The sequence below is a fragment of the Schistocerca nitens genome, chromosome 3 (genome assembly GCF_023898315.1).
Source record: "Schistocerca nitens isolate TAMUIC-IGC-003100 chromosome 3, iqSchNite1.1, whole genome shotgun sequence".
Classification (NCBI taxonomy): domain Eukaryota; kingdom Metazoa; phylum Arthropoda; class Insecta; order Orthoptera; family Acrididae; genus Schistocerca; species Schistocerca nitens.
Genome location: NC_064616.1, coordinates 493356529 through 493370514, shown reverse-complemented (window position 1 = coordinate 493370514; position 13986 = coordinate 493356529). Strand labels below are relative to the sequence as shown.

The 13986-nt window shown below is 41.4% G+C and overlaps 1 protein-coding gene across 2 annotated transcripts in view; it reads left to right on the top strand.

The window, feature by feature from the left end:
* The window catches only part of LOC126248423 (elongation of very long chain fatty acids protein-like), a 211004-nt gene extending 199488 nt beyond the window's left edge, over positions 1–11516 (top strand). For both annotated transcript variants that reach the window (XM_049949391.1, XM_049949390.1), the window contains exons 8-10: positions 5675–5839; positions 6381–6524; positions 10214–11516. In XM_049949391.1, coding sequence (XP_049805348.1) covers positions 5675–5839; positions 6381–6524; positions 10214–10381 — 477 coding nt within the window. In that variant the 3' untranslated portion in view covers positions 10382–11516. The remainder of the gene's footprint in view (positions 1–5674; positions 5840–6380; positions 6525–10213) is intronic.
* Positions 11517–13986: the final 2470 nt, after the last annotated feature.

The window sequence follows — 13986 nt, the reverse complement described above, 5'->3', positions numbered from 1 at the left end:
GATCCATCTGAAATTCTGTAGTTCATTCGAAAGTAAAGACAATTTTGTGTTCACCGCTTGACACTTTCCCGTACGAAATCAGAAGGCATGCAACTGAAATTGTATTTTGGCACTTACGAATCACGTATCCTAAGCTGATTTCTCCCGAGGGTACGGTGACGCCCCCTTTTTTAAAAAAAAAAAAAAATCTTAACCAAACTACGCCTTTCAGCTGAAAAGATAATTCTTTTTCGCGCATTATGCGGTCAGATGTCAATGTGTGGTAACAACAGATGGATGTTCTGGTGCGTTCTTTACGAGTGCTTCTCAAGAAATTAATAAAGGCTGCGCTATAGAAATTTCCTCCTCTAAATATATCCAATGACGAGTCTTTCACGTGTCACCTATCTTCCACCAACGTCCTTCTGTTAACGCATGCCATTTCTTTGAATTAACATTTCACACTTTAATGCTCAGCTCGGATTCCACGATTGATGCAGAGAGATGATGTAAATTTCTGAGAATCGTGGCTTGTACGACCGTACCAAGGACGAATTAATATTTAAAAAAGCAATATTATGGCTCGTTTTTAAATTATCCACAGCAGATAGAACGAGTAACGAGTACTCGGAATTTCATTAAGCGCGGCAAATTTGATTTCATAGTTGTTGCGTTCTTCGGGCGGCTCCGTAGTGCGCCAAGTAGTGAAAACAAGATGGCGAGCCGGAACTGGATCCTAACTATGCGACTGTCGGGGTGATGAGACTAAGCGTGAAATTTACGCAGTCTCTCATCCTTTCAGGCGAATGCTGCTTTCATTGGCATTCACGGTCACAAATAATCAGTACGCAATTGTTTAACACACCAAATACCAATAACTAACAAAAAGTTATATATGGAATAAAAACAGCTGCCAGTTGCGGAAGATAATTCAAAAGCTCTTTAGTTAGGTTTCAACCCATATAAATGGTCGTTCTTCAGAATTCTTCATTCGAAATAAGTATACACAGATAAATCCAACGTTCAAAACATTAGGATGTTATAAAACACTACCTACGCATAGTGGAGGTTATTACAATAGACAATAAAATTACGTCCACTTGTTACCATAAATGCAAGCAGAATGGCCAAATGCAAACACAGCAGGGTGGCCGACAGGCCAAGTGCCTAACATTTGAAAAAGCCAAAAGTTATTAATTATTAAAATAAGCCACAACTGTAGTGTTACATGCTGTCATAATTAAAATTGACAATCGTGAAAACAGCCATCTGGCTTTGTCCTGCATAAAATAATACATAGATGTCACGTGTGTGACCAGTAACGGCTAAACATGCAACTATCGAGGCAACATTCATGTGTGAACAGAAACTGAGAAAACTGCGCCAAGATGGCGCTGATACACCCTGTGGTCTATATCCGCAGCAAACATCTGATTTAACTGTACCACATGCTAAAACCGAAACATTTTTATAACAGTCTCTCAAGACAGTGAGTGACAGAAGCAAAAATTGTTAAAATGCAACTAAGCTTGTGAAAATTACATTAGAAGTGACGTCATTACACAGACATGTTCAACATTTTATTGGCAACGATTATGAAGAGCTTGACCTTCATAAAACTGAGTAGCACGATGTAATAATTATGTTAATTCAAGCCCAGTACGACAACCATCGAAGATATTTTTGTTTAAATTGCAGTTAGTCGTTAAAAATTGAATCCTTGTTGTTGAAACTGTGTTTAAAAATTTGAAGTTCTTCCAATAAATCCAACCTATATACTTCCTACTCTATTCACAAAATAGCTTTATCTTCCAAATTACTAGGGGAATGTCCGATTTGAGAGAGATGTTTAGCGTATGTGGAGCCATGAATATTAATACCACACTTTCCCAGTAAATATTCATTGTTCCTCGTTTTAATTACCTTCTTCGTCTGACCTTCATAAAATGGGTTGAAACCTAGGTCAAGAGCTTTTGACTACTACCTTCCGCAACTTTTTTTATTCCATATATTACATATGCACAGTTGCCGCCATGCTTAAGATTCTTAAAAAAAGTTTAACGCACACAGGACGAAGGTTTAAAAAAAGTAGAAAACAGCATTGAATACTTCCATCCCCAGACGTAGAGACGGCGATAGTAAAATCTAGCCATCACAAATAAGTGTTAACTCATAACTAGCAGTGAAGCCGGAAAACGAAAATGGCAAAAAACTACTATCTGCTCATTACACATACGGGGAGTACGTGTTTTGAAGCTAGTGCCAACACGTAGAAGAAAAGAACTTACATGGTTTTAAGTATGCTATCAGCTATAAATCACTTTCGCCAGAGACATCGATCAAATATCGTGGCGTGACAGCTTACGCCGAATAGAATACGATCGAGCGACGCTGTGGCTCTTGTAACAGAGTACAGAAACGCCAGGTCTCGGTTCACTGGGAGGCTTCTAAAATGGTGTGGTTTATCTCTGGCTTACAAGTCAGTCCTTCTCTGATCTTCGCAAAGCTTCATAATTACTGACTGAAAAACATTCAAAGAATTGTGCGATATGTGGCGGATTCGCTAACTGGGAAAAACTTAACTTAATGAATTCCACTGAGAACAGTGCCCATAAATGGAAACACTCTCATATATAATATAAAACTTTTGGCACAAGTTGTGCAATCATTTTACTACTGAAGAGAATGCTCTGTACTGATACATCAAAGTGGTGGAGGAAGGAAATGAAACTTCATAACATATGGCGGCTACCGTTACCAATTACAAAACGTTTTCCTTATTAATCACACCCATTTTGAGGTTAGCTATGGAATGGACCGTGCCAAGGTCACAAACTGACTTTAGCATCTCTCTTGATTCTGTAAACGTAGTGGTCACGGGGTACCAGTTCCTAACACGGTAAGTGACCTGTTACGTGAAAAAGTGCAAGCCACCACATTCCGAACAGTCATGTGTAGATTGTATAAATGTGTGTTTTGAGGGACCATTATCCTAATAAGTTTCTGAAAAAACGGTAGGAACGTTAGAAAGTATATCCGAAGAAATCTGAGATTCCGTTCCGAAGGCTTTTTGAACCTCAGTATGCTTTTTCACTCTTGTGCGTCAGTATATTTCGTAAATTTAGGAATACATTCATTGATATCACCGTGAGGACTTAGTCTGACACCACGTGTGGCCTCTCCGCGGGCGTGCTCGGTAAGCTGCAAGTTTAGTTTGCAGTCACGAAGCTCGACAGCAAGTTGAGCCCTGCTGCACGTGTCTGGAAGAATGCTGGTTCTGCAGCTCGTCAGCAGCACACGCAAACTTTGTCTAAACGTTTCGTAATGTACACTACTTCTTACGGCTGGCTATTGTTCTTGCCCATGTCAGGCAGAAACTGCAAGCAAAACAGTGTCGCCAGTCGCACCTGCAAAGTGTCACATGTCGAGAATCCTGGAGTGTGCGATAGTACAACGAAATGAAGAGAAATACCAGCTGAAGACACACAGTATAGCTTCCTTTTCTCTATGCAAGAGATGATTTTACTGAATCTGCCTTCTTTATGGCTCAGACGGTGACATTCGTAGCACTTGAGATCAAATTATCAGCTCAATGTCTGTCGTAAGGAGTAACAGAATTGTGGGGGTACAGTCACCGCCTCAAAGTTTTCAGTATTCTGCTGGAACATGTAATCTATGCTGCAATGTATACATAAACAACAAAACTAAATTGCTATCATGTGTGAAGTCACAGGTCTAATTTGTAACCTGCGCAGGTAGCTGCGAGTGTTAACGCGACCGCTCCCGGAACGAAGAGGTATGCCGGATGCATATCGAATTACGACGAGAGGTCGGTATGTCGGCCAGCCTGAATGTGATTTTTAGGCGGTTTCCCACGTCCCACTAGCTGAATTCCGGGCTGGTTGGTAGCCCATTGGTTCATCTGGGGGAGGGGGGGGGGGGGGGAGCAGCTGCCCGACAGTTGCAAGTCTGTTCACCCGTACAAATCTCAACAGCTATGGTTCATGGCCCATGGTGCACCACAGTTGCCTCGGCACAGGTTTGGATATCGCCATTTTGCCATGTACGGTATGCTTTAGCCAAGGCGGCACGCGAACAGTTTACAAACTTAGCCGTTTCGGAAATGCTTCCACTCTGGGTCCGAAAGCAAATGATCATGCCCTTTTCGACGTCAGATAAATCGCTGTTTCCGCATTACGACGACAAATGCACTGTTTTCCGTGTCTCCAGGGCACGTTTCACATACCTTCCACTGCTAGTACTGTCACCTGCAGTCTGTGAGTAGTTACTGCACTTGGACGTCGAACATTCGCGGTAGTCACACTGAAGTGACTCGATGTTTGATATTTGAGGTTTGATTTGTGGGGGCGCTCAACTGCGCGGTCATCAGCGCCCGTACAAATTCCAAATCTGTGCACAGTCCAATCTAGCCACTTCCACGAATTATGATGGAATGATGAGGACGACACAAACACCCAGTCCCTGGGCAGAGAGAAATCCCCAAACCGGCCAGAACTCAATCCCGGGACTCAGTGATTCAGAGGTAGCAACACTAGCTACTAGACCACGAGCTATTGACTAATGGGACTGGACCGTGTAATTTGCAGAACACTGATGATGTCCAAATTGTCCATTAATCTCCATGAACATCTCTTCCATGAAATCTGGTGCTACTGGCGTCTCTACTTCATTTATTTTGTACGGGAGATGGTATGTTCATGTGCTACACTGATTTAACTAAACCAGTCATTTGTAGTTTAGAAGCGGCGATGGAGGCTACCTGACGTCAGAAATATGTGAGCGTCTTAGATTTCTTTCTTATACCGGGTAATCAAAACGCCAGTATAAATTTGAAAACTTAATAAACCATGGAATAATATAGATAGAGAGGTAAAAATTGACACACATGCTTGGAATGACATGGGGTTTTATTATAACCAAAAAAACCACTCCATATTGCTAGACGCGTGAAAGATCTCTGGCGCGCGTCGTTTGGTGATGATCGTGTGCTCAGCCGCCTCTTTCGTATTGCTTGACCTCCCAGGTCCCCAGACCTCACTCCGTGCGGTTATTGGCTTTGGGGTTACCTGAAATCACAAGTGTATCGTGATCGACCAACATCTCTAGGGATGCTGAAAGACAACATCCGACGCCAATGCCTCATCATAACTCTGGACATGCTTTACAGTGCTGTTCACAACATTGTTCCTCGACTACAGCTATTTTTGAGGAATGATGGTGGACATACTGAGCATTTCCTGTAAAGATCATCTTTGCTTTGTCTTACTTTGTTATGCTAATTATTGCTATTATGATCAGATGAAGCGCCATCTGTCGGACATTTTTTGAACGTTTGTATTGTTTTGGTTCTAATAAAACCCCATGTCAGTCCAAGCATGTGTGTCAATTTGTACCTCTCTATCTACATTATTCCGTGATTTATTCAGTTTTCAAATTTATACTGACTTTTTGATCACCCAGTACTTACCAATACATAAGCCTTGAAATACAAAACATATATCTCCAGCTAGTTCGATCACACAATTTAGAACGTATTTCTAAAAGCACTGCGCGTAAGTACTAGATTTTAAATTTTTAAATGAGATAAAACTGTTACATAGAATGGTGAAGAGGAATGTAGGAGCACTGAGACTTTCTCATCGTAGAGCTGTAATTTGGTTTATCCATTTCACAGGTGCAGTTCGTGCTGATGATGGTCCACGCTTTCCAGCTGCTGTTCATCGAATGCGACTATCCGAAGGGCTTCGTCTGGTGGATCGGCATGCACGCTCTCATGTTCTACTTCCTCTTCTCTGATTTCTACAAACAAGCCTACAGAAACGATAGGAAAAGGAAGAAGGTTTGTAACAAATCTTAAAATATTCGTTAGCAAAACAAAAGCGGCAGTTGACAGCGAGCAGAATTCACTTCAGCTAATGAAGCCTTTGGCATCGCAGAAGTGAACTGCTTACGAATTGCGCATTCATGGAGAAAATAATCTCATACATGTCCTGAAACTGGATAAAATTCTTTCGGTTTCCTTGCCGCGTTAGTTTTCAATAGATCAAGCTTTCGGCGGCTTACTTAGTTATATACAAAAACTGTGAAACATAACTGCTTCTTTGCTGGTATTCTGTGTGTAACAGTCTACCGACTTACTTTACAGTGCGGTCACATAAAGATACCATTAAAACATACCACTGCAAAAAGAGAGAATTTTATCTAAGTATTTCGTCGAGAACAACTTTCACATTACCTGGTTTCTCATCTTATTAGAATATCCGCACAACTGTATTTTGCTTTCAGAAAACTACTGCCGAGTTTCTCAGATTGCTTTTATTGCGTATCTGTATGCTGGCTTGCTGCTGAAAGCCAAACCGATTTACACGCTCTGTTCACAGGATGACGATGCCACTGCAGTGACAAGCAACAAAACTGAAGCAGTTACAGAGAATGGGCACCTGAAAGAGGTTGAAAAGAAGGATGCGGCAAATGGAACAGTGCATAGTTCAATGAACGGATATCTCCAACACTCAGAGTCAAATGTAAGTATCCTGAAGCCCTCTTTTTCGAATGCGCATTCAAAGAAATGAAAACTGATGAAACAAGATCGCAGTGTAGCGTGGCTAACAAGGCAGTAAGTTCTTCGGATCCCACTAAATCTGATACCAGTGACATTTCTGGGAAATTTCAGATACTATGTTACACTGAAGTTACACAGGGTGTAATATATATTTCTATTGGTGACTGAGGACGGTGTCCTGAATAACATTACACTGATGAACCGAAACATTGACCACCTGCTTAATAGCTTTTGTCAGTCTTTGGAACGAAACAACACACTGATTCTGCGTATCAGGGATCCGACAGTTTGTTGGAAAATTTGTGCAAGTATGTGCCATGAGATGTCTACGCAAGTCATGAAATTCGCTTCAATAACGGGGCGCTGATTTGCGTGCGCGGCGATGGCGCCCCCATAGCGACCCAGATGGGTTCCATAGGATTTACGTCAGGCGAATTTGGGCACCAAGACATCGTGGGTTCACTATAATGCTCCTCAAACCCCTGCAACACGGTTCTGGCTCAGAGACACGGACAATTATACTGCTGAAACATCACATCTTTGCCGGGGAAAATATAAAGCATGAAGGGCTGCAAGTAGTTCGCAGCTGTCAGCGTCTCTTACATTACTACCACAGGCCCATGTAAGTGCAGGAGAATGTCTCCCATAGTATAACACTGCTCCCACCAGTCTGCGCCCGTGGTGCGCTGCACGTTTCGAGCCGCCTTTTACCTTGATGACGGCGTCTGTAGAGACGACCAGCGACCTAATGTAGCAAAAATGTGACACACCCGAAGAGCCGCCACGTTTCCATTGATGGACGATAGATTGCCGATGGTCCCGTGCCCACTGAAATCTTGACGCTGTCGTTGGGTCAACATGTGAACACGTTGAGGTGGTTTGCTGCGAAGCTGCATGTTCAACAATGTACGATCAACGGTGCGCTCCGAAAACACATGTGCGTCCAGCAGCTTCATTTGTGCTCCTTCGGCAGAGATGCTACAGGGGCTACAAATCACCATCTATCCTACTTTACAGAGCAGGCAAGCCTCTGAACCCCACTTTTTGTGAAGAGCCTAGTGGTGGTTTCACTATCCTCCTACCTCTTTCCGTGGATTATCACGGCAGTAGCACGTGAATATATAACAAGCTTCGTTTGCGACATACTCGTTCACAGGCTCTGCGTAATAATAATCTGCCCTTCGTCAAAGTCTCTTACATCAATGGCTTTCCCCGTTTGCAGCCCATATCTGTGATCCCCCGTCCGTGTCTGCTGCGCTTACATACTTTTCTCACCGCGTCATGTGCCCGCAACACCACCAGGTAGCATCCAACGTAGAGGTGGCTAGTGGTCGTAATGTTTTGGCTTAACAGTATACATCATTTGCAGATGAACAATTACAGCTATTAGAAGTTGTATGTTTTATATTGATTAGTACCTCCAAGTACATATGACAAGAGCAAACCATTAACGCTCATTTTCCCTGGCCAGAAGGTCAGGTGTTAAAGTGTGGACGCAAAACGGTTCGTGTATACTGACAGACGTAGTCCACTTAGTAGTGCAGTCACGGCCGTGCAGAAAACATCAGTTTGACATCTTCGTGGGAAGACTGTACGATGCAGAGGAAAAACAACCAACAAACATACTGTGTGTACATATCAGCGTACCACATAAACATATCTGCACTTACAGACGCTTATATCCTGTATAGTGGTTACATGATACACTAAAAAAAAAAAGTCAACCTCGATTACCATAACTAAAATTCACACAGGGAGTATTTAAGCCTTTAATTCGAGGTTTCATGATACTTCAACGGAGACTTCTCCCTTCCTATCCGCGGACAGCACTTAGGAATGATCGGCAACGCAACCCACTATAAAGAAATTTTCTGATGACGGCTACTTCATTATTCGGATAATGAGAGGTGCATTATAGATGAAGTAAAGATGACAGTCTACATTGTTAACTGAATGTGATAGGCCTTTCCCTATGATTCATAATATGCGATGTGTGTAAACAACTTTCACACACTTGGTTGTCTGGAGAAACCACTCAACTACTATGAATAAAATTGAGTTCTTTGAGCTACTTATTGTCACAGAGTTAAGACCTATAGCGTACTTCTTGTACGGCTGTCTTCTTGCAGGGAACAGAAAAAGTAATGATAGAATATTGTACCTCTTCGGTGGCATTCGGACTTCAGTTTATTGATTTGTTTTATCGTAGGCATATAAAATGTCTCACATTTATTATTAAACTGCTGTTTATGCGTTGATTCCCCTCCACCCGTGCTCCTTTCTTGCCCAGTGACACTTTTCGTTAATATCTAATAACACATCAGTTCGGGAGAATAATTTTGGTGAATCTACTTGCGAGCTAAAGTTGACACGGTACACAACTGCCACACACCTCAGCTGGACTCAGCTTAGACACGGTGGGAGCGTCTGCACCACCGTCCAACACACAGCCCTACAAGCTGTATTTTACAAAATAACTAAATGAAATTTTAGTCTCAGGAAATCAATAAGTCGTAAGAAAATAAAAAAAACTGACGTGACTGGGACCGTCACAAGGTGAACTGAAATAAACAAGCTTAATTAAACCTTAGTACCGCAAATCTTTATGCCGTTAGATGGTAGTAGGTCACTACTAGTATTATTAGATATTTCAGTGGTCTCTTCAAAAACTGTCACTGTGTATTATTTTCCTCGCGTTTATCCGACCAAGCCAACCTACTCACTCACCTACGTACCAATCCATCCCTCCACCAACCTAACTACCAATCTATTACCGCTCGTCGAAGTGTTTCTTCTACTTGAATTACATGAAGTGATAATCACCGAAGGGCACTGTTGGTTGCGGAATGTAGCCCTCAAGGTTTTACGGCATGGTCCAGGTTTTCGGGGTTTATTCTTAGTCACAGTTCCACAAATTACTCCGTTGGAAGCAACTTTCACCATTGCCCACTGTCCTCATCTTCGTCGAAGTTTTCGTGAATTAGTTCAGACGAATGTCAGGATATTTTCTTAAGCAACCGGGACCGTATCCTCCTTAAACATTGCCCATCTAAGCTAGTTGTCCTGTTTTGAAGAGGTCTAAGAGATGTTAAGCTTTAATTTTACTTCAGAAGCTTTTCGTGCAATGCTGACAATTCCATGCTGCTCACATGGTCATTTGGAGCTGGCCAGTTTCGTCCTAAACATTACAATGTTTCCACTCACGAAGTAAATGCCGTAACAGTGCAAACTGAAATGATACTCTTATTGACAAAGGCAGGGTTCAGTCCCCGTCCAGGTATACAAATTTAGCTGCTGCATAGTTTCCCAAATCAATTAAGGACTATCACTAGGGTGCCTTAGAGAAGGGTATGGGCAATTTTCTGCCACCCTGCCTCCTCCTCCAGTACATGCCAGTGCTCAACAAACACCTCGTTGTAGCCAGAGTGTTTAACCCCAATGTCCATACTTTCCTTCACACTGATCTCACTCAAACTGAAGATTTTCGGTAATTAAAGCTAGGCAATATGTTCAAGAAATTTAATAGATTTAATAGCACAGGAACCTGTGCGAATTCCATTAATAAAAATTTGTGTGAACTGTACGAAATATACCCAAGTTATGTTTGTCTTAAAGTAAATTAGAATTAAATATTTGTTGTTTCTGTTGCAGATTGATGGGGTAAGATCGCGAGCGAAAGAAGCTGCTCCAGTGAAGGAATCAGATATAGGAGAGGAGTCATCGAAAAATGTCTCCGAAACTGGTTTCTGGGAGCGATTTACCATGAACTTTCCAATGTTTTGTATACCTGACCAGACAGTTCTCTTGCAAAATCACTAGCGAAATCGCCAAGTAACTTATTTTTTGTACATATTAGTGCAAGCACTTCCGAATATAATGGACGTGAGTATGTTAAGAGTGTATGTTAGTAATTTTGTGCATGTGAGACTGAATGTAGTGTAGGTTCAGTTCATATCTGTGATCAAAGACAACAGCAGAAGGAATCTGAATGTGCTCTCCAACGGAAGGAACACAAACTCACCTGATGGACCGCATCTTCTCGGTCAACACTCATTCATACAGTAAATGTGCAGTGTTCTGATTATTATAATTTATGTTAGGTTCAACTGAAGAACCGTAATTATTTGTGTACGGTGAATCTTATGACAGAATACTGGCGTGTAACAGCAGTGAAGATGATAGTCACTTCCTTGGAAGTAAAATCCAAATCACTTAATTCCTCTTAACAGGAGGGTTGGTAAAGAGTCACAATGTACAGTCGTGTATGATCTACCAAAGTTGAAGTTCAGATTATGATTTGTTTAAGTATTTGAATTTAGTTATCAGACACATTTGGTATCGCCAAACAGATAACCAAATCTGATTTTTGTGAAAGAGACCACGAAAGCAAGAAACTTTATCGATAAACAAAACGTATAGTATACAGTTTGATGACTGACGCTAAAGAGAGCGACTGATGTGTCGAGGCGTGGCTGGTGACGCTTTGGTGGCAGTGGCAGTGGCAGTGGTCGTGGTGGTCGCGGCCAGCACTTCACGTCCGCAGTTTTCTCAGAGAATCCTGCGCCCACATAGCAAACTAAGAATACGTGCCCCGTAATTTGAGAGGGGTCTTGAGCGTGTACAAAAACAGGCTTTTTTGTGAACAATCAGTCATTTGGTTCAAACTATGACGCTTTTAGTATTTCACTGCATGTTGTAAATAAAACAAAAGATCTTCGGAATATGAGAAAAATTTGTTAATGGTTGGTCAAACAGAATTATTTGTGTAACTTGTATAAATTTTGCAAAAACAATGACCGTTAATTTACCCGCGAATTACCTGTTTTCATAGTCCTTTGTAAATTTGCTACTTATTGCGTTCGTTGAGAACGATGCTGTTGTTTTTCTTTTGTAACATTCTTAAAATTTAAATACGTTGCGTATCAGATTTTTAATAAATTCACTTTGTTATCGATTGTTTGTTTTCCATCCCTCCTTCCTTTCCAACCCGCTAATTGCATACGCTCGCAACAAGCAACAAGATTACTTTTCACGTACATGCCATAGTATCCATAACTATACTTTTGTTTCCTGATAGCTTCTACTGATGATCAAACCACAGTAACAGTAAAACACTAAAAGCGTAGCAATAATAATGATGCGAAGATGCAGGATGTCATAACCATCATACTTCAGTAAACGGAAGAGAAAAAAATATTATCGTCCGAACTCCCTCCATGCTGTGTTCTTTTTCCGTGTTTCAATGGGCCACTGTCTGATCAACCACATAGTCAGTCAAAACCGATGAACCATAAAATAGACTAACTTTTTAAGTCTGACGAAGTCTAGGGCAGAAGTCATTTATCGATGTCGGTTTACTCCCCCCCCTTTTTTTTTTTTTTTTTTTTTTTTTTGTTGATTTTTCACAATAATCCCTATCCCACATTGGGCCAGAAACTTCACATGAAACAGATACACACTTGACATAAAAAGTTTTCGTAAGAAGAGAATATATCCCAGCATTTTAATGTTCTGGGAACACCAATGAAAGTTTCACAGTGAGAGAGCTCCAACTAATAACTAGGTCGTAACTTCGACCTTTACTCTATAGAAAAATATTCAAAATTGTATTAAGAACTGGAAGCAGCAATCTTGGAGGTGAATAAACTACCAAACCTTTTTTATTTATTTTCTCAACTTCGTGCTTTGGGAAAAATTTGGGAGCAATTCGCCATCTTTTCTATGGTACTGGAGCGTAAATCTACCTGAACACAACTCTGAAATTGCTAGTGTCAGGCCTCAGAGTTTTTATGTAAAAACTCCTAATCTTTTTAAATAAAACACACGTTATAACGTTCCACATCTTTTTCCTTCATTTTTGCAGCCATCTCACACAAGAGGGCTCCGAACTGTAGCGTGTAACATGGTAGTAAGTAAGCCGGCCGGTGTGGCCGAGCAGTTCTAGGCGCTTTAGTATGGAACCGCGTGACTGCTACGGTCGCGGGTTCGAATCCTGCCTCTGGCATGGATGTGTGTGATGTCCCCAGGTTAGTTAGGCTTAAGTAGTTCTAAGATCTAGGGGATTGATGACCTCCGATGTTAAGTCCCATAGTGCTCAGAGCCATTTTGAACCATGATGGTAACATAACGGTCAGTGCACTACAGACAGCGCGCTATAATAGAGTTCCGAATTCGAAGAGTTCGTCCACACATGGAGCTCCCTCTCCTTCAACGTGACAGTGCGCTGCAACAATCGGACGCCTTGGGTTCACCATTATCAATCATCCTCCATACAGTCTCGACTTGGCTCCATCATATTTTCGTGTGTTTGCGAAACTTAAAGAACACATTCGAGGACTTAACTTTCATATTGATGGAGTGATGCAAGCACAGGTGAGGCTGTGACTTCGTCAACAATGTCACATTCTACAGCAACGGTATCAACATACTGGTTTCTCGTTGGGAGAAATTTGTTCGTCATCAGAGTAACTATGTTCAGAAATAAACATGCAGACATAAAGAATAAAGGTGTACAATATTAAGGAAGTTTGTTCTGTTTGAAAGTCTTGGAGTTTCCCCATAAAAAATTGAGGCTTTACTTTTTAGCACCTTCTCGTAGCATCAAATCAAGAATCCACCACCGACCGTAGTCATCTGCGGCGAGAGGAGCATATCTTTAGTATATTCCAGGTAAATACAGAAATACTGCAGGATGCGCTTGATGAAGTAAACGATAGCCCTTACGTGTACGGCAGTGTAACAACCAGATACCAGGGCGCCTCACTCAAACGAGGCGGAAGTGTTGTAAATGACGTTACCAAATACAGGAAAATCCGTAGGACTAGCTGACTCTGCTTACATAAATCCAGTATATTGAGCGTAGATAGTTGAAAATACCTGATATCGTGTGACTACAGGATTGGCCACGATTCGCTGCAATCATTTAAAGTGTTTAGTTATATGGGTGTATGCATCGGGAGCAATTTAAGGTAAAAGATAGCGTAAATTTAGCCCTTGGAGGGAAGCAGTTAACATATTGTCGAAGAATCCTAAGGAAGTGTAATTAGCTCAAAGAATAGACATCTTACAGAAGTTTTAATTGATCAGTTTTAAAGCACTGAATGTCCGTCTTGGATTATTACCAAATGGAATTAACGGAAGAGAGTAAGAAGACTGAAAGAATAGCCCAGCTTCCGTCACGGGCTTAAGCCAGAGCGAAAACATGGAATAAATAATGAAATTCCAATGGTTGACGCCAAAACAAAGTAAAATCTTATTCTTATAATTTAGAGAATTTCCCGCTGCTAGCAAAGGATTTGCGTACTTATCACTACAATGAAGCTAGGGAAACTGACTTACACTGTGTGTGTGTGTGTGTGTGTGTGTGTGTGTGTGTGTGTGTGTGCGGCAAGAACGTGACCCAATAAAAACCTGGTAAACCGTTT